We start from the raw sequence: 22,292 nt of genomic DNA on the forward strand, positions 1-22,292 counted from the left end.
TTACATCTCAGTCTATCTTTCTGTGACTGTTCTCAACTTAATTCATCAGGGCTTTTACTCTGCAGGCATACATTTCCTCACTGATTTTTACTGATAGGAAGAAAAAGGGCTTGACTCAGAGATATCTTAACAGCTTTTAAAAGATACATGACAGGTAACAGATTTATCTGATGCTATAAATTTCGACTGATGTTTGTGTATCGCTGCCTTTTATGGGACTATTTGAATAAGGTCATTGAACCAGTAGACCTAAACAACAGGCCTTTTTAAATACTTTAACTGCACTCCTGAGGATGCTCGTCCTTCCGCATGGGAATCAGGATGTGGACTAGGCACTCTAAATCAAAATGATATGTTGACTACAATTACAGGAACAATAAAATAAAGTGTATGCAAGCCAAATAAGATTTACTCTCTCCAAAATAACTTGCTTTGTAGCATCATAACCAGTATTTCTATGGTAAAGCACTTCCAAATGAGATCATATTCAGGGGATATAATTTTGTTAAATACTTTGAAAACATAATTGTCTCATAATTGTCTAACTTCTCACAATTATTCCTAATGCAATATCAAATAGCCGCTTGATCGCTTCTATCTGCATTACATTAGAAGAGAGGTCAACATTTCAAATCAAATGATCAGAGAGAATAGATAACCAAGCTGTTAAGTTCACTTCAATGTGGTTGTGTGTTGTTCTTGATATCAATGCCATGTAACATTATAAGTAAGTTAGTGCAGCAGCCTAGGACTCAGGAGTCAACTCAACTCCCGCAGTCTATCTGTGAGTGATTAACCGCATGAGTGTACATGTCACTACCGCTATGTCAACGATGCATCCAACTAGATTACAACATGCAACTTTTAATTGAGAACTGCTGAAATTACAAATCACAGGTGTCTTACACAACTCCTCCTTAAATCTCATTCATGCTTCCCAGTGAGTCCCTGAAGAGCGTTTCATTCAAGAAAAAATATTCAAAGCAACAGTGGCAGCTAATCAGACCTGAGGAATCCTGAAGCTATCTTTTGATGTTGTTCTCAATCATAATAGGATAGAGTACTGTAACAGGCTGGCTGTAAGGGATAATCGCTGCAGTGAAAAAAGTAGCCATGGACCTTTGATTCTAACTTGGGCTTATTTCTACTCCTCCTCTTGGTACTTCTCTCTGATACTACTTCAAATAAAATTGTTTGTATTTTCTCTGGACTTCAATACTGTATGCCTTAAGCAAGTCAGCCATATCAGCTATGTTTTTAAAAAAGGCACTAAACGAGTCTAAATGAATTGTTTTGCTGGCAGACAAGGCTCCGCTGAAGCCAGGTGTAGCGGTGGTAAGGATTCACTCCATTGTGCTGGATAGAAAGCTCTGTAGGCCCTAACAGTTTGTGGGCACCGCGTGTTGCCGTTATAGTGCAATTAATGTATTGTTTAGTGTTGTGTAGTGTCTTTGCTGGCATGCATCTAAAAAAACGTTTTTGAATTTGCCCACCAAGATTTACATGCTAAAATCGCCACTGCACCTCTGTAATGCACAGCCTGGATTCAACAAAGCAACTGAAGCAAAGCGTTGCCTCCCCAAACTGTGCTTTTCTAACATCAAAGAGTGCTCATCTCCCTCTTACCTTCACCCTCACTCTTGCGCAACGACTTTGGCACCGTCTCTCTCTCTCCCTCTCTCCTCAAAGCTGTCCCTTCTCTAGGAACATGGTCGGTCCACCGATGTGTGTGCGTTGTGAGAGGTGTCATTTTGCCTGTGCATCCAGGTCGTTCCTAATTAAGAAGTGAATTCATTGAGGGCTAGAAAAAGAGAGGGTGCCACATGACCACCTGTCTGAGGCAGCAATCCTCTCGCTAGTACTTGTAGATCCAGACAACCTGGATCTGATATCTGCATAATTTGACACATCATTCAGGGGGAAGACATGAACAATTGTAATGTCTATTGGATTAGATGGACTGTGAAAAGGTAGAGGGACTGAAAATGTTCAGTTAACAGACCTCAGGCTTTTTCAGAGCGTCCTATAACTCAGCGCCAGGGACAGTATCTATCTACAATAGATACGTGCTTTGGTAAGTGCTTTGTTTTTTTTGCACTTTCTGCCTAAACACATTATGGTAGTTATTCAGGTTTGAACAAAAGTACCTTCTATGTGGTGAATGAGGTACTTGTTACCATGGATGACCAAGTAGGAAACAAGAGACACACATAATTAGGGGTTTTATTCCAAATTATGACAGGAGAAGATAAACCAAAAGGTGTGTTAAAATAAACAAATATAAACTGAATTGTAAAAACAAACTGTCCTAAAGCTTCAACTTAAAAAAGAACTGAAGTCAAAAAGTCCAGATGTTTAAAAAAGTCATTCACCACATTCTCAGATGACATTGCGTGAAGGACCACTAAGTGAAGCTCGTTTTTTCCCGCTCCTTTATGGAAACCCTAAGGAGTCATAAACTGCATGACCAAAAGTATGTGGATTTCTGCTCGTCGAACATCTCATTCCAAAATCATGGGCATTGATATGGAGTTGGTCCCCCCTTTTCTGCTATAACAGCCTCCACTCTTCTGGAAAGGCTTTCCACTACATGTTGTAACATTGCTGCAGGGACTTGCTTCCATTCAGCCACAAGCGCATTAGTGAGGTCAGGCACTGATGTTAGGCGATTAGGCCTGGCTCACAGTCGGCGTTCCAATTCATCCCAGAGGTGTTCGATGGAGTTGAGGTCAGGGCTTTGTGCAGGCCAGTCAAGTTCTTCCACACCGAACTCGACAAACCATTTCTTTATGGGCTTCACTTTGTGCACGGGGGAATTGTCATGCTGAAACAGGAAAGGGCCTTCCCCAAACTGTTGCCACTTAGTTGGAAGCACAGAATTGTCTAGAATGTCATTGTATGCTCTAGTGTTAAGATTTCCCTTCACCGGAACCCAGACCATTATTCCTCCTCGACCAAACTTTACATTTGGCACTATGCATTGGGGCAGGTAGTGTTCTCCTGGCATCCACCAAAACCAGATTTGTCCATTGGACTACCAGATTGGTAAGTGTGATTCATCACTCCAGAGAACGCGTTTCCACTGCTCCAGAGTCCAATGGCGGCAAGCTTTACACCGCTCCAGCTGACGCTTGGCATTGTGCATAGTGATCTTAGCCTTGTGTGTGGCTACTCATCCACGGAAACCCATTTCATGAAGCTCCCGACGAACAGTCATTGTACTGACGTTGCTTCCAGAGTCCGTTTGGAACTCAGTAGTGAGTGTTGCAACTGAGAAAAAATTATTTTTACACGCCTCGCACTTCAGAACTCGGCGGTCTCGTTCTGTGAGCTTGTGTTGAGCCGTTGTTGCTCCTAGATGTTTCCACTTCACAACAGCATTTACAGTCGACCGGAACAGCTCTCTAGCAGGGAAGAAATTTGACGAACTGACTTGTTGGAAAGGTGGAATCCTATGATGGTGTCACGTTTAAAGTCACTGAGCTCTTCAGTAAGGCCATTCTACTGCCAATATTTGTTTATGGCGATTGCATGGGTGTGTGCTCGATTTTATACACCTGTCAGCAATGGGTGTGGCTGAAATAGCCTAATCCACTAATATCAAGGGGTGTCCACATACTTTTGTATATAAAGTATACCTAACTGCCCCAGTGGCTTTCCATAGTCCCCTACACACACCACGGTGCGCTCTGTCCATTGTGCTCTCACAGCACAGCGAAGATACAGATTTTGTGCCAACCTGTCACTCAATCATTTTAACTTTTTAGCTATTTTTTATCAAGGGACATAAAACTAAAACTGAGGGGCACAAGTTAACTGAGCCACCTTTTGACCCCTTTTGGAGCCGGGCCGGTTTTGCAAACCATTCATTTTCAATAAACATGATCATGATACAACGTTTCAGGTTATTTTAAATACATGAAGTTATTTTAGCATTAACAGTGCACAATATCAATGTTTGAAAAGTACTTTGCTATTTCAATATGTGACGGAAAAAAGTTTTTTCCTGCAATGAATAGATCTGTGGAACTTTCCAACGCTCCTCCGGAAACATACTTTAACAACGGAATTCCAGAACACAACTGGCTTACATGCTGCCGACATGGAGCACGGAGGTACAGGAGACATTACCTAGAACTTTGACTGTTTGTAGATTAGGATATTAGTTAAATTATGACTTTAGATGACACCAGTGGCTGTTACAACGTGAACTATAATGTTACGACTGTAATTGTGCATTTCTGCAAAACAGTTATGGGATATAAGAAGGATAAGGATATTTGCTAGGCAGGGTTTTTTACTGTGCGGTCCACGGTACAGCCGTCACACTTGTCATTGATTTGAACTTGTCATTTAACTTTTATATCTCAAACACACATTCCCCTGAGTTCAACATATCAACATCATTCACTTACAATATTCCATACTTTGTTGTAAAGTGATGTCAGAGAAAAATGTCTCTTACAGTTTTTCTGAAATGTCCATTACAATGACTACAATCCAGGCACAGAGCAGGTTGGTGGGAAAGCACCATTTTCCAACACGGCTTTGCTTTTAGCGCCTGACCTTTTGCTGTTGCCTCTCCCTGTAAACCTCGGAACGATGCCACCTCGCTGGTGTGTCTCTACATCCCTGAATTGACATTTAAAAGAGGAACAGATGGCTATAATAATCTTGGATCCTTGAGTGTGGTGCCAAAGCATTCCTTGGGCAAAGTGGTGTCTCAAGGAAAGTCTGTTTGTGGCCAAGCCAAGTAAACACTTTGTGCCTGTGGGGGGTCATGGTCCCTATCCTCACCAGTATGTCCTGAATCCTTTCACTGATTACACCTCCCTGCAATTAATCTTCCATAGCAATGAAAATGTGATGTCACCCACCTTTGTTACAGCAGGCAAAAATGTATTCCACTAATACCACCTACAACTGTTATACATATCCTAAAAAACACAATATTTGTTGTTCCAGTACTTCTACCTCTGTGTTTGCCGGACGACACACCCTGAATTTAATTGATTGCTACATACAGTACATTCAGTCTGAAACTGCCATCCTAGAAGTTGTGTGAGTATCAAAGTTTATAACGTCATCATGTAGGCCGGCTCTGGCTCAACCCATCGGTTTATGGGACCAATCAGAATGGTCAGAATGTGTTCACATTCTAGAAATTGTCAGGGAGGGAGGCAAATCTAGACTCATCTTGAAGAAGAAACATCAGTTGGCCGGAGTGGTGTGGATTGGTAACCAAGCAATCCCTGTGCACCTCTTAGCAACTGCCTGAGGTATTTAGCGCCCTTCCTCAGAGACAGAGAGGTGATATGAGTTGTTCCACAGTCATTTATGGGGCACCAGAATTGTTTGCTCAAATAAAAGTAATTACGCAGTACTGTCCCCTCGTGAAGTGTTGTGTACATTATGCAGTAACTAATCACAATATGCATAAGCCTTATTTACTTCCGAGAGGATTGGATTACAGATAGGATTTTAATTTGATCACCCTGTTTGTAACGGCTTTCGTCCTCTTCGTCTGAGGAGGAGTAGGAAATATCGGACCAATGTGCAGCGTGGTAAGTGTCCATAATAGATTTTTAATAAATCAAAATGAACACAGAACAAAAATAACAAAACACGAACAAACAACCGAAACAGTCCCGTATGGTGCAAACACTGAAACAGGAAACAACTACCAACAACCCATAGTGGGAAAACAGGCTACCTAAGTATGATTCTCAATCAGAGACAACGATCGACACCTGCCTCTGATTGAGAACCATACTAGGCCAAACACATAGAAATATAACGTACAGAACAAAACATAGAAAAACAACATAGAATGCCCACCCCAACTCACGCCCTGACCAACCTAAAATAAAGACATAAAAAAGGAACTAAGGTCAGAACGTGACACTGTTGCAGGGGAACTTTACTGCGATGCAGGAAATGTTCAACTTATTTGAGGTTAAAAAGGCTTCTGAAGTTTACACATTTCTGACTTGATTTTCCCTTTTTCCCAAAATCTATCAACCCCTACAAAAATGTCCATTAATTATAATCTACATAATAATTCACATTTCCTGTTGCTGCAGGATTATTTTCCTGCTGTAGAAAACTGACAAAAATTAAGATCTTACATCTGTAGGAAGCGGATGAGATCATCTTCAGTGCGAAGGGAAGAAAGATCCCCAACCCACCAACAATGTCCTCCTTCAAAACGGCATTAGCGGCTCCATTAAAATCCTGTCACCTTTTTTCTTTACGTCTGTCTGTCGCGCTGAAGAGAAGAGAAATCACAGTCATTCAAATGCTAAGTGACTTCCTCTCCCCTGTGAATATTAGAGAGGAGAGCGGTGCTCCATCATTTACTGTGCAGCCCACAAAAAAAGAGAAGGGGATGCAAAATGAGACTAGGGTGCTTTGAATATATCCCCCACCTCCGCAATATCTCATCACAAGCCAATACCTCCGACTGCTTGACACCTAGAGAACGCTGCAGAGTGTCAGTCTTCATTAAGACTCAGCTATATACATGGGCACATACCTAAAACTACATAAGTGAGTGTCACATTGATTTCATCACATTGGCAGTTTTCAAAATTAGTTTGAAAGGCTCCTTATCACCCTTTTTAGACAGAAAAAAACACCTTATCGTGGCAGTAAATGGTTCAATTAGATAATTTAAGTCCTGGGTACCCGTACAAAAATGTACCATGGTATTATCATGGTATTAGCATGGTAGTTTTCGTTGTACTACCATGGCAGGAAAATACCATGGTATTTTCCTGCTATGGTAGTGACCAAAAAAAAAAGTTTTTTTTTTCATTGTACAAAAATGAACCATGATAGTACAATGAAAGAAATACCATGGTTTTGTACTAGCAGCATGTCGTGATGGAACAGGAAAGCATGGTAGTTGTTTACAATGTATTATGATGGTCTGTGTCCCACCGTTTTTCAGGTAAAGTGACCAAAAATTATTCATTTATGGTACTCACATAATGCAACATTGACTATTCGCTCTGCAATGGCAAAGCATAGGCCTAGTACCCTCCTAAACCCATTTAGCTAATAGTGAAAAACAACAACACACATGGTCTAGTAGTGTGGTGTACCCTCACCTTGGGACATGGATAGGGTATGGTGAGAAGAATGAAGGGATTCTGAAACCTTAAACTAACTATTTTAAATCTTCAAGGCTTAATTCTTCCCACCATCCCCTAAAAACTGTATTGAAGAGAGAAGCACCATATAAACTAACTATTTTAAATCTTCATCTGGTGCTTCTCTCTTCAATAGTTTTTAGTTGTCTCTCACTCATTCATCTGACTTGGCTACTCTTATAAAATTCTAAATAGTCAACATACAACAACAAAAAACATTTGTAAAAAGGTATTAATTAGCATCTTATCGCATAGGTACATTTTCATCATGTAATTATCAACATATCCCTTAAAACAGCAAGTTACAATGGGTGCGTTCGTAAATTCACTCTGGCTATCTACTCCCATTTCAGAGACCTCTCGTCTGAGTGTGCCAAAGCGCAGAATAATTGACAAATTTACGAACGCTCAATACCCATTGAATATGGCCGGTGTCAGTAAACGTCAACAGAAAAGGCTAATTCAATTGTTGCCAGCAGCAGTTACAGTCACCAACACTCTGGATAACATAAAAACAGCCTAACCAGCTCTGCTAGGGCAAGTAAAATGGTCAGAGTGAGGTGTTCTCTCATTTGTGTCTTGAAGTAGCTAGCAAGCTAGCCAACATTAGCCAGTTAGCTTGGGTGCTTGACTGCCGTTGTGAGGCCAGCTCGGATAAACCCTAACCCAGAGTGCACTCTGAGCGCAGTCTGGCACTCCAGATTGAATTTACGAACACACCCAATGTTTCCCTTTGTTTACACTCTGTGTGAACGTGTGTTGATCCTGTCACCATGACGACAGGCTAGCTTGACTGGATCTAACTTTAGCCAATGTTAGCTTCTATGCTAACAAATTTTAAATATTAATGAAACTATCAAAACATCATCAAAAATAACAATTATATCATTACACTCCGCTTAACTTGGTGTTTAATATGTTATGCTTTATAACTCGCTCACTGTGATGATAACGTTTAAAATATTTTGTTTATCTGGCACTTTTCTCTTAATTTTTCAGTTGGCTTGGCTCTCTCATTCAACTGACTCACTGGCTAGGCAGTGTAGCGTGAGAGCCACTGTAGAGTGATAAGAGTGTGAAGCAACCACTAGAGCGAGCGGCTCCCTCTGCTGGCCCGAAACAAGCACAACACCCCTTGACTATAACTACAGTAAATAATTGCAAAATGCCCAAAATTAGGCTACCATATATATATCTCACATTCTCCCACATTTCAGGTTGGCAACCCAGGGAAACCAACCATGAGCAAAAAACGGTACTATTTATACAGAAAGTATTATCCCTTTTTCCACAGCAATTATTTCCCTTGTTCTTTGATGTTACAGACAAACTAGGACCAATAATAGTAGTCTGCCTCTGACTTCATCAGAAACTTGCCCATACTGCTATATAAATTCATCAATATAATATCAACCAATCTCTTTTGACCTTGGGGCATTTATTTATTTAATGCATAAGAGTGTCTACCATGGTAACGCACAATTAATAAAGATGGTACCATATGATATTTTTTGTTACCATTTATCATAATTATCCATTACCGTGGTAGAATGTATAATGCAGGTTAAAACCATGGTATTTCCATATCCACATCTTACCATGTTAAATATTTGGCAATACCATGGTATTATTTAGGTGCATGACAGTACCATCATAATTCAAAGCTAAAATCATGGTACATTTCCATGATTCAGATCTATACCATGGTATAAATTATGCAATACCATGGTAATATTTAGGTACAATGGCAGTGCCATGGTAGTACCAAGGCTTAAACCATGGTACATTTCCATGATTCAGACTATACCATGGTATAATGGTATGAATGAAAGTACCATAGTAGTACCATGGTACATTTTTGTAAGGGTACTGAATTTGCCTCTTGCAAGCTGTGTTCTGGCTGGTGCAGAACACAGCTTATGGTACCAACGTACCTTTCACAGGTATAGAAATATATTTTATACCATATTTTATTAATGCTTTCTCTTTTTGCTTGACAGGTCACAGACGGGGGCACCATTAAGCAGAAAATTTTCACCTACGATGCTATGTTTAATACCAATTACTCTCATATGGAGGACTACCGCAAACGAGAAGACCTTGTGTACCAATCTACGGTCCGGTAAGCATCACAACCAATCATTTCTACATTGAATGTTTAAATGTAATCTTCTCCCATTTAGTTTGTTGCCCTGCTACATTGTACACTATAAGCCTATATAACCTACAGTATATCCCAAGAAACTCCCCATGTTGCTAGGAATTAGTAAGCAGAGGTTTTGCTAGTTCCTTCCTACCATCTGTTGCGGATGATACTGGGACTGGATGTGATGACCTCGATGAAGGGTCAACACCATCATCGTCTTGGCAGGGAGAAGGAGGGAGGGGACGAGAGGTGGTGAGACACTACTCCGCCACTCTGCTGCTCAGGACGTAGATTTCATTGTTGAGCTCTGTCTAAACAGCTGGCCAGGTCAATTATTATTCCCACCACAGAGCTGCTTATTTTCCAGGTAGTGTGGTTCGCCTTTATTTTCCAGGTAGTGTGGTTCACCTTAGGCACAGCTTGGGGCAGCACTACTGCATGCGGGGCTGTGCTCCATACCTCCTTCGCCACCCTCCTTCCCATCAAAACACACGTACATACACACCCTACCCGATCCCAGAATATAGAGCCCTTCTGTTTATGCATGAGCAAGTTTTGCAGAGTGCTAGAGAGGGATGGAGCGAGAGGAATCATCTGGCTCTGGTTGGGTAGATGACATGTCTGAGGAGTCCTGGGTACTGTCTTCCTTTACCCCAAGCCTTAACAATACGGCTGGCATCTGCTCCCCTCTCCCCCTCCCTCTCCCCCAACCATCTCCCTCCCTCTCCCCAACCATCTCCCTCCCTCCCTCTCGCCCTCCCTCTCCACCCCAACCATCTCCCTCCCTCTCCCTCAACCATCTACCTCCCTCTCCCCCACCCATCTCCCTCTCCTTCTCCCATGCATTCTCTCCTCTTGCTTTCATTGCCTTCCTCCATCCCTCTCTCATATTGGCACTCATACTTTGTATAGAGGAGTAATAGAAGCCATTAAGCCAACACACTGCATCATTCTAGTACCTCTTATCTCCCCCCTCCCTCTTCTCCCCCTTCCCCCCCTCTTCTCTATCCCCCATTCCCTCTTCTCTCCCACCTCTTCTCTCCCCCTCCCTCTTCTCTCTCCCCCCACCCACCCTCCCTCATATGTATCTTTTATTTCTGAGCTACTGAGCATTTCCCGACTGAGTATGATGTGCTCAGACAATCCAACAGTACCTTCAGGGGGGTAGTCATCATTGGAATGGACTATTTTACACATGTACTCAAACAAGGACAAGTGTGCACACACACACACACACACAGAAACTCACTCATTAGGATTTGAATCGACAGTCTCAGCATGAGGAACAGTTGGACAGTACCTGCTCTGACCTGTCTGTCTGGCAGAGTGCTTAGCCGGCGTTAGTCAAGCAGAGAGGTAAAAAGGCTACAGCCATAGTCACCCAAGACCAGTCAGGAGGAATATGAATCCTCCCTGATGTATCCCATGCCTTCCTCCATGGCAGAACACAGAGTTCAACAGCAGAGAGGGATGCAGAGCTCTGATATTTCACATAATCTCACATATCCACCTGAGAGGGGTAAATGTTCTCTACAAAGCCCTGGCATGTGACCACAAATGAAAGCTGTAATATTGTGAATTTCACAGAAATGTAACGGTTCTCGTCCTCTTCGTCTGAGGAGTAGCAAGGATCGGACCAATACGCAGCGTGGTAAGTGTCCATTTTAATATATAAAACTAAACACTACAAAAATACAAAATAACAACGTGAATGAACAAACGAAAATCGAAACAGTCCCGTATGGTACAGACACAGGAAACAACCACCCACAAAACACAAAGGAAAACAGGCTACCTAAATATGGCTCCCAATCAGAGACAATGACTGACACCTGCCTCTGATTGAGAACCATACTAGGCCAAACACATAGAAATAGAACAATAGAACAAAACATAGAAAAACAACATAGAATGCCCACCCAAACTCACGCTCTGACCAAACTAAAATAAAGACATAAAAAAGGAACTAAGGTCAGAACGTGACAAGAAAGCCCTAGATTCTCATTGAATGCCCTGTCATTTTTTCTGAAGACGTTGTTAAATATCAGGAATATGCTGTGCTTGTAGTGTCAATATTACCGAGGTAGATTTGCAAATAGAAAGGGAGGTGATTTTTTCTGTCTTTTTTATTTTTATCAACTGCCCCTGGGCTCAGAAGTAGACAGCTCGCTGTTTGACAAATGACAGTGATACAGGCCATAACTCATCCTTACCTTGACGGCCTTTTGATGAAAAACAAAAAAGATGGGAGAACATTAACCCTAAGATTAACCCTAATCCTTTAAATCTCTCTGGATAAGAGTGTCTGCTAAATGACTAAAATGTTAATGTAAATGTAAGATGAATGGCAATTACTATATATATAAAAAAATTAAGCTACATTCAAAATACCAAATTCAAGCATTGTCTCTTCATCTGCACAGCATTTGACAGTTTATGTAACACTGTCATGGTTATAGATACAAACTTTGAACAATGAAAAACCAGTCAAAGTGCTCTTCATATACAGTACATTCGGCAAGTATTCAGACCCCTTGACCTTTTCCACATTTTGTTACTTTATAGCATTATTCTAAAATGGATTAAGTACATTTTTACCCTCATCAATCTACACACAATATCCCATGAAAACAAAGCAAAAACAAGGTTTTTAGACATTTACAACTTTATAAATATAAAAAAAGAAAATCTGAAGTATCACTTTGACATAAGTATTCAGATCCTTTACTCAGTACTTTGTTGAAGTATCTTTGGCAGCGATTACAGCCTTAAGTCTTCTTGGGTATGATGCTACAAGCTTGGCACACCTGTATTTGGGGAGTTTCTCCAAATCTTCTCTGCAGATCCTCTGTCAGGTTGCATGGGGAGCATCGCTACACAGCTATTTCAAGGTCTCTCCAGAGATGTTCGATCGGGTTCAAGTCCGGGCTCTGGCTGGGCCACTCAAGGACATTCAAAGACTTGTCCCAAAGCCACTCTTGCTTTGTATTGGCTGTGTGTTTAGGGTCATTATCTTGTTGGAAGGTGAACCTTCGCCCCAGACTGAGGTCCTGAGCTAACTGGAGCAGGTTTTCATCAGAGCTTTCTGTACTTTGCTCCGTTCATCTTTCCCTTGATCCTGACTTTCCCAGCCCCTCCTGCTAATAAACATCCCCACAGCATGATGCCGCCACCACTATGCTTCACTACAGGGATGGTGCCTGGTTTCCTCCAGACATGACACTTGGCATTCAGGCTAAAGGTTTCAAGTTGGTTTCATCAGACCAGAGAATCTTGTTTCTCATGGTTTGAGAGTCCTTAAGGTACCTTTTGGCAAACTCCAAGTGGGCTGTCATGTGCCTTTTACTGAGGAGTGGCTTCTGTCTGGCCACTCTACCATAAAGGCCTGATTGGTGGATTGCTGCAAAGATGGTTGTCCTTCTGGAAGGTGCTCCCATCTCCACAGAGGATCTCTGGAGCTCTGTCAGTGTGACCATTGGGTTCTTGGTCACCTCCCTGACCAATGACCTTCTCCCCTGATTGCTCAGTTTGGCTGGGCAGCCAGCTCTAGGAAGAGTCTTGGTTGTTCCAATCTTCTTCCATTTAAGAGTGATGGAGGCCACTGTGTTCTTGGGGACCTTCAAGGCTGCAGAAATGTTCTGGTAACCTTCCCCAGATCTGTGCCTCTACACAACCCTGTCTCGGAGCTCTACGGACAATTCCTTCGACCTCATGGCTTGGTGTTTGCTCTGACATGCAACTATGGGACCTTATATAGACAGTTGTGTACCTTTCAAAATCATAACCAATCAATTGAATTTACCACAGGTGGACTCCAATCTAGTTGTAGAAAAATCTAAAAATGTATCAATGGAAACAGGATGCACCTGAGCTCATTTCGAGCCTCATAGCAAAGGGCTTGAATACTAATGTGAAATAAGCTATCTGTTTTTTATTTTTAATACACTGCTCAAAAAAATAAAGGGAACACTTAAACAACACAATGTAACTCCAAGTCAATCACACTTCTGTGAAATCAAACTGTCCACTTAGGAAGCAACACTGATTGACAATAAATTTCACATGTTGTTGTGCAAATGGAATAGACAAAAGGTGGAAATTATAGGCAATTAGTAAGACACCCCCAATAAAGGAATGGTTCTGCAGGTGCTGACCACAGACCACTTCTCAGTTCCTATGCTTTGGTCACTTTTGAATGCTGGCGGTGCTTTCACTCTAGTGGTAGCATGAGACGGAGTCTACAACCCACACAAGTGGCTCAGGTAGTGCAGTTCATCCAGGATGGCACATCAATGCGAGCTGTGGCAAAAAGGTTTGCTGTGTCTGTCAGCGTAGTGTCCAGAGCATGGAGGCGCTGCCAGGAGACAGGCCAGTACATCAGGAGACGTGGAGGAGGCCGTAGGAGGGCAACAACCCAGCAGCAGGACCGTTACCTCCGCCTTTGTGCAAGGATGTGCACTGCCAGAGCCCTGCAAAATGACCTCCAGCAGGCCACAAATGTGCATACATTTTTAAAAACGAGTTTTAAAACCTCTTTGGGGAAAGGCGTGGCGCTAGCGGGACACCTCGACAACATCCAGTGAAATTGCAGAGCGCGAAATTCAAACTACAGAATTATAAATATTTAACTTTTATAAAATCACAAGTGTAATACATCAAAATAAAGCTTAACTTCTTGTTAATCCAACCGCTGTGTCAGATTTCAAAAAGGCTTTATGGCGAAAGCACACCATGTGATTATCTGAGGACAGCGCTCCGCATACAAAACCATGAAAAACATATTTCAACCAGGCAGATGCGACACGAAAGTCAGAAATAGCGATATAATAAATGCCTTACCTTTGATGATCAATTACATCACAAATGGTCCTTTTGTTCGATAATGTCCTTCTTTATATCCATAAAAACTCAGTTTAGCTGGCACGCTTCAGTCAATAATCCACCCAGTTTCCATCCATCAAAATGCATACAAAATCCCAAACGTTACTAATAAACATTTCCAAACAAGTCAAACAACATTTATAATCAAACCTTAGGTACCCTAATACGTAAATAAACAATAAAATTTAAGACTGAGAATCGTTATTGTCTTTACCGGAGAAAAATACCAAAGAACGCGTTCTCATTCACGTGCTTGGAAACACTACAGCCAAAATGGGAGCCACCTAGAAAAACTAAAATTTCTGGCTCATTTTTCCAAAAACCAGCCTGAAACTCTTTCTAAAGACTGTTGACATATAGTGGAAGCCCTAGTAACTGCAATCTGGGAGGGCTTCGCCTTATATTAAAAGTGACAACCATTGAAAATAGTGGTAGGCAGAAATCATTTTTGGGGGGGATGGTTTGTCCTCGGGGTTTCGCCTGCCATATCAGTTCCGTTATACTCACCGACATTATTTTAACAGTTTTAGAAAATTTAGAGTGTTTTCTATCCAATCATAGGCTTATCCTAGCTTCTGGGCCCGAGTAACAGTCCGTTTACTTTGGGCATGCTTTTCATCCGGACGTCAAAATAATGCCCCCTATCCCAAACAAGTTTTAATGACTCCAACCTAAGTATATGTAAACTTCCTACTTCAACTGTATATACTTGTAATTTTTCCAACAATTGTTTACAGACAGATTATTTCACTTAACAGGCTAGGGGGCAGTATTTTCATTTTTGGCAAAAAAACGTACCCATTTGAAACCGCCTATTTCTCAGCCCCCGAAACTAGAATATGCATATAATTGTCAGATTAGGATAGAAAACACTCTAAAGTATCCAAAACTGTCAAAATTTTGTCTGTGAGTTAAACAGAACTGATATTGCAGGCTAAAACCTGAGGAAAATCCAATCAGGAAGTGCCCCTGTTTTTGAAACCTCTCTGTTCCTATGCATCCCTATTGCCCATTTAAAGGGATATCAACCAGACTCCTTTTTCTAAGCCTTTAGACATAGTTTCAGGCTTTTATTTTGAAGAATGAGCGTGAACGACCACATTGCGTAAGTGGATAGGTGGGGGCTCTCAGAGTGAGTTGTGCGCAAAAGGGAAAGGCAGCCATTGTTACTCCCGGTCCTAGTGAAAAGCCAACTGTCCCGGTTGATATATTATCGAATAGATATTTGAAAAACACCCTGAGGATGGATTATAAAAAACGTTTGACATGTTTCTGTGGACATTATGGATATAATTTGGATTTTTTGTCTGCGTTGTCGTGACCGCTCTTTCCGGTGGATTCCTGGGCATAACGCACCAAACTAACAGAGGTATTTGGATATAAAAAATATCTTTATGGAACAAAAGGAACATTTGTTGTCTAACTGGGAGTCTCGTGAGTGAAAACATCCGAAGATCATCAAAGGTAAACGATTAATTTGATTGCTTTTCTGATTTTTGTGACCAAGTTACCTGATGCAAAGTGTACTTATTGTTTTGTCGAGCATCGATAAACTTACACAAACGCTTGTATTGCTTTCGCTGTAAAGCATAATTTCAAAATCTGAGACAACAGGTGGATTAACAAAAGGCTAAGCTGTGTTTTGCAATATTGCACTTGTGATTTCATGAATATGAATATTTTCTAGTAATATTATTTACCTGTGGCGCTATGCTATTCAGCGTTGCTGATGACAATTATCCCGGATCCGGGATGGGTGGTTCAGAAAGGTTAATCACAATTCTAGTGGGTCAGAAGTTTGCATACACCAAGTTGACTGTGCCTTTAAACAGCTTTGAAAATTCCAGAAAATTATGTCATGGCTTTAGAAGCTTCTGTTAGGCTAATTGACTTAATTTGAGTCAATTGGAGGTGTACTTGTGGATGTATTTCAAGGCCTACCTTCAAACTCAGTGCCTCTTTGCTTGATATCATGGGGATATCAAAATAAATCAGCCAAGACCTCAAAAAAGAATTGTAGACCTCCGCAAGTCTGGTTCATCCTTTGGAGCAATTTCCAAACGCCTGAAGGTACCACGTTCATCTGTACAAACAATAGTACGCAAGTGTAAACACCATGGGACCACACAGCCGTTATACCGCTCAGCAAGGAGACGCGTTCTGTCTCCTAGAGATGAACGTACTTTGGTGCGAAAAGTGCAAATCAATCCCAGAACAACCGCAATGGACCTTGTGAAGATGATGGAGGAAACAGATACTAAAGTGTCCATATGTACAGTAAAACGAGTTCTATATCAACATATCCTGAAAGGCCGCTCAGCAAGGAAGAAGCCACTGCTCCAATACCGCAATAAAAAAGAACACCATCCCAACCGTGAAGTACGGGGGTGCACTTCACAAAATAGATTACATCATGAGGATGGAAAATTGAGGATATATTGAAAATACATCAAGACATCTGTCAGGAAGTTGACGCTTGGTCGCAAATGGGTCTTCCAAATGGACAATGACCCCAAGCATACTTCCAAAGTTGTGGCAAAATGGCTTAAGGACAACAAAGTCAATGTATTGGAGTGGTCAACACAAAGCCCTGACCTCAATCCTATAGAAAATGTGTGGGCAGAACTGAAAAAGTGTGTGCGAGCAAGGAGGCCTACAAACCTGACTGAGTAACACCAGCTCTGTCAGGAGAAATGGGCCAAAATTCACCCAACTTATTGTGGGAAGCTTGTGGAAGGCTACCCGAAACATTTGACCCAAGTTAAAACGTTTAAAGGAAATGCCACCAAATGCTAGTTGAGTGTATGTAAACTTCTGATCCACTGGGAATGTGATGAAATTAATAAAAGCTTAAATAAATAATTCTCTCTACTCTTGTTCTGACATTTCACATTCTTAAAATAAAGTGGTGATCCTAACTGACCTAAAGCAGAGATTTTTTACTAGGATTAAATGTCAGGAATTGTGAAAAACTGAATTTAAGTGTGTTTGGCTAAGGTGTATGTAAACTTCCGACTTCAACTGTATATATTGTATATATATTCAAATATTTACTAAAATATTATTGAAAATAGAATGACATAGCTGTAAGACATTAGCCTAATTTTAAACCATTAACTTAGTGAATACCATTAGTGATTAATATGACGGTTTCAGCATGAAATATCCTCTATATTGTATATATTTTGACAGACTTGTAATTATTTTATTTTACTATGTCTATATGTCTTTGTTGATAGTGTTATCAAACCAAACGGGTGGCAGTTGTGAAAAAAGACAATAGTTGGAAGATGCCATTGTTAATTTGTAGTGAGGTGCGTACTGGCAGCAGAGAAGTCAGGCGCAGGAGAGCGAAAACTGATTTACAACGGTGTCGTTTAATAAACATAAACCACCGTCAACAGAACAATACAATAAATGGGTCAAACAAAACCCGGTAAATACCAGCATACCATGCATAAGCACTACAAGAAACAATTACCGACAAGGACATGGGGGGGGAACAGAGGGTTAAATACACAACATGTAATTGATGGAATTGGAACCAGGTGTGATGGAAGACAAGACAAAACCAATGGAAAATGAAAAGTCGATCAGCGATGGCTAGAAGGTTGGTGACTTCCGAACGCTGCCCGAACAAGGAGAGGGACCAACTTCGGCGGAAGTCGTGACAGATGCTTTTTTCATTAATTAGGCTATTTTCTCTTAAATGGACATTATGGACACAGACATACAAAATGTATACTATATATGAATACATATTTTTTTAAGTTATTCAAGTATAAATTACCAATATTACCTCAATTGCGATAGATTACCTGTTAATTACAACATTACAGAATATTTTGGCAATTTTGGTAAATTACCAGTAGCTTTGCAACCCTCCATGTAACTTTCCCATACATACTAAGGACTTAATGATGAAATGCCTATGTATGTTATGTTGTGAATTTGAACATGAAATATGTGTCTATTGTAGATTATTCTGACGTCTTTCTTACGATGTACCCAATGACTAATGAAAACTTGCTATGTCCTCTGAGGTTTTACAGACGTGTTCAATACGCCTTATTTATACACTTGTAATATTTATGAAATGCATATTGTTATATTTGGTAGCACTTATTTGTTTTTCCTTTGCCTCCAACCCCATTCGATGTGTAGAACGGATGTGGGTGGGGCCAGGTCTACATAAGGGTGCAAATTTTAAAAAATCACAAAAGCTCTTACGAAGGCCGTGAGGCCGATACGTAAGCTTATTAAACATCGGTGATCCTATCAAGAGCAGTGTGCGGTTTCCTTTTTCCTCCATACTACTGAGTGAAAATAAGTTGTTGAAGGTGTTTAAAAATGTATTCCATCAGTGTGAATATTAATAGGAGTCACAATGTTAGACATACTGTAACGATGTTCGTCTGAGGAAGAAGGAGTAGACCAAAGCGCAGCGTGGTACGTGTTCATGATGTTTATTATAACCTGAACACTGAAACAAAAAAACAAAAGTGGAACAAAACACAACAGTTCTGTCATGTACTCACACAAAACAGAAAACAACTATCCACAAAACCAACATGGAAAATGGCAACCTAAATAGGCTCCCCAATCAGAGACAACGAGAAACAGCTGTCTCTGATTGGGAACCAATTCAGACCACCATAAACCTACAATCGCCAAGACCATACCAAATCCCCATAGATAGACAAAAACCCTAGACAAATTCAAAAACTAAACAAACCACCCTTGTCACATCCTGACCTAACCAAAAAATAAAGAAAACAAATATAACTAAAGTCAGGGCGTGACACGTACAACCTTTTCCCCATTCCTAAATTTGAAGGGCAAGTCCCGCTGTCATTCTTCAACAGGCTTCAGGAAAATAAATCAGTGTTGTGAGGCTTCTCTGTGACCCTTTGCCGCTGTTTCACCTATCTTTCCATGCCTTGCACCATCTTGTCTAAGAGCTGTCTTCTCAGAATATTCCTCTGTTCTTGTGTGGGTTAGGCTCCAGACAACTATCCAGGCCTATGGACAACAACAATATACAGCTTTGTGTGTAAACACAGACTTGGGACAGACCAGCATACACATAGTGGCCTACAAAGCCATCCCCCTCTCCCAGCACAGAGAATCACAGTGTTCACATCAATGGCATTGTGTTTAAAATAGGACTTTCCTCTCCAGAGGAAACACTAGAGGAGACACAGTGTGCCTCTGCCTTACTGCCTTACACACCTTTCTAGTCTCTTCATATCTTTGTCCTCTAGGCTAACAGTCTCTGTTTCTCATATACTTACATCAGACAATCCTCCCCCTAGCCAGCCTTAATGCAGGGATACAAGGCTCCTGCACTTAAGACTAAGAAGAGCACAGCGAAGCAGAAGCCCAGTTCCTGACACCACGTTAGCTGATTTGCTGCAGAGATTGTCTGGCTGAGCTAACAGGGACCACTCTGTGCAGTGTTCTGTCAGGACGACTCTCTCTCTCCCTCCCGGTCCCTGTAACACAGCACAGCTTCCAGGCATGGACAGCACAGGAAGGGCTGCAAGAAGAAAACACAGAGTTAAACAGAATAGTCATTACTCCCCAGGGAGGATTGATCTCTCTCTCTCTCCCTCTCCCTTTCTCTGCTGTTTTTGCTGCTCTTCTGAGTGGCCTCATTGCCATCGATCCTATCCTGGTGTGTGTGTGTGTGTGTGTGTGTACATGGGTGTTTCTATATTGTGAACAGTATGTAGTATGTTGTTTTGACTGTACTGTGAGAGGGAGTCATTTTTTTGTGCTGAGTCACTTAATGATACTATTTCTAATGACAACAATGTGTGACTAATGACACTATTTTGATTCCCTGAACTTCTAAGTTTCAAGGTAAACTATTTCTTGGAGTTTCAGGGACAAAGGACAAACATTCTCACACACACACACACAGAGAGAGAGATTGTATTGCAGCCCCTCACCTTGGTGTGGTTTAGTGTTAATCAGCTTTTTATTAGTTGCTGATTAATGAGCCATGGCAGGGTGGAGGAATTCGGGAAATACTTAAAAAAACACTGTACCCATAATGCAGCATCAGTGGTGTTTGAGAGAGACAGACAGACAGACAAACAAAGAGACAGACAGACAAAAAGACTGAAAAGAGAGACAGACAGATGGAAAAGAGAGCCAAATGGAACAGAGAGACAGACAAACAGACAGATGGAACAGAGAGACAGACAGACGGAAAAGACAGACAGATGGAAAAGAGAGTTACAGACAGACAGATGGAAAAGAGAGACAGACAGACAGTCAGATGGAAAAGAGAGAGAGACAGACAGATGGAAAAAAGAGAGAGACAGAGAGAGAGAGATAAAGAACGAGAGAGAAAGACAAAGAGAAGAGATGTGCTGGACTGGAGTCACATGGCAGTTGGTTGGCACAGCTAGTGGAGCCAAGACACTAAGAGGGATGCCAGGATAATGCCAACATAGGTACCACTGGTGCCAGGGCTCTCGTCAAATCGTCATAATCACAGTTTGTCAAAGTGCACTCGCAACTAGAATTAGTGGGTGAAACTGCATGCTACTCCAAAAGGAAAAAGCATTTTTTTTGTAGTCAACATTGTTATTAGGTATAGGATTAGAAATGCATAGTTTATGGTAGAATGTGACTGCCACTGAGTCTCTATCAGTCAGCATCAGCAACCATTGACCCATGGGGCCTCACCATAGTGATTGTGGACGTGTGCTCTATACAGGCTGGGGGTGGGAAGGGTGGCCCCACCAAGGGTTGACTGTTCTCCAACAGAATTATCTAATTTTACCCCCCACCCCCTTACACACACACACCACTGCTGAACTCATCAGAGCTACGGTGCTCCGAGTGCCCTGCCGCTGTTCCAACAGAGGTCTCCCTCTGAAACAGCCGGGCGGCAAGGACAATTGTTCCCGTTTTGTGGAAATAAATCACAGGGCCTAAATGCGACTGGTGGTGTCTCACTTTGATTATCGCTGTTGACACATTAGGCGGAAACAGAATACAGATTGAGCTCGCAGGCCTTTCAAAAATGGCCGTTTCCTGGTAATCTGCTGGCTGCCTGAATAATTTTCTGTCCTTCATGGAGGTGTTGCTCGTGAAAAAGAATTATGTTTTGGTCAAATTATTGCTTCCTGAATTTCAATAAGAGAACAAAAATGTTGTATTCTGACATGTGGATGTCTGTTGTTCACCTCCTTTCGACATCATTCATTAGGGACAAAAGCAGGAACACTATGAAGGACAGTCATGCAATTTGTAAGTGGAATGAATTAACTGAATTCCACTTCAATATTGATTTCCACTTCAAAATGTCCAAACTATTTCCTGTCTGAGAAAATAATGTATTATGAAAAAAAAATCGATGTACACTACCGGTCAAAAGTTCTCATTCAAGGGTTTTTCTTTATTTTTACAATTTTCTACATTGTAGAATAATAGTGAAGACTTCAACACTTTGAAATAACACATACGCAATCAAGTAGTAACCAAAAAAGTGTTAAACAAATCAAAATAATATTTTATATTTGAGATTCTTCAAAGTAGCTACCCTTTGCCTTGATGACAGCTTTGCACACTCTTGGCATTCTCTCAACCAGCTTCACCTGGAATGCTTTTCCAACAGTCTTGAAGGAGTTCCCACATATGCTGAGCACATGTTGGTTGATTTTTCCTTCATTCTGCGGGCCGACTCATCGCAAACCATCTCAATTTGGTTGAGGTCGGGGGATTGTGGAAGCCAGGTCATCTGATGCAGCACTCCATCACTCTCTTTCTTGGTAAAATAGTTCTTACACAGCCTGGAGGTGTGTTGGGTCATTGTCCTGTTGAAAAACAAATGATAGTCCCACTAAGCCCTAACCAGATGGGATGGCTTATCACTGCAGAATGCTGTGGTAGCCATTATGGTTAAGTGTGCCTTGAATTCTAAATAAATCACAGACAGTGTCACCAGCGAAGCACCCCCACACCATAACACCTCCTCCTCCATGGTTTACAGTGGGAAATACACATGCGGAGATCATCCGTTCACCCAAAGACTCACAAAGACACAGCGGTTGGAATCAAAAATCTCAGACCAAAGGACAAATTTCCACCTGTCT

The 22,292-nt window shown here is 41.3% G+C and overlaps 1 protein-coding gene across 1 annotated transcript in view; it reads left to right on the plus strand.

The window, feature by feature from the left end:
* The window catches only part of LOC120024657 (immunoglobulin superfamily member 21-like), a 159,980-nt gene that overhangs the window by 47,368 nt on the left and 90,320 nt on the right, over nt 1-22,292 (plus strand). Inside the window, exon 2 of the mRNA XM_038968924.1 lies at nt 9,155-9,276. Coding sequence (XP_038824852.1) covers nt 9,155-9,276 — 122 coding nt within the window. The remainder of the gene's footprint in view (nt 1-9,154; nt 9,277-22,292) is intronic.

This window comes from Salvelinus namaycush, chromosome 2 (assembly GCF_016432855.1).
Source record: "Salvelinus namaycush isolate Seneca chromosome 2, SaNama_1.0, whole genome shotgun sequence".
In the NCBI taxonomy this organism is placed as follows: Eukaryota; Metazoa; Chordata; class Actinopteri; order Salmoniformes; family Salmonidae; genus Salvelinus; species Salvelinus namaycush.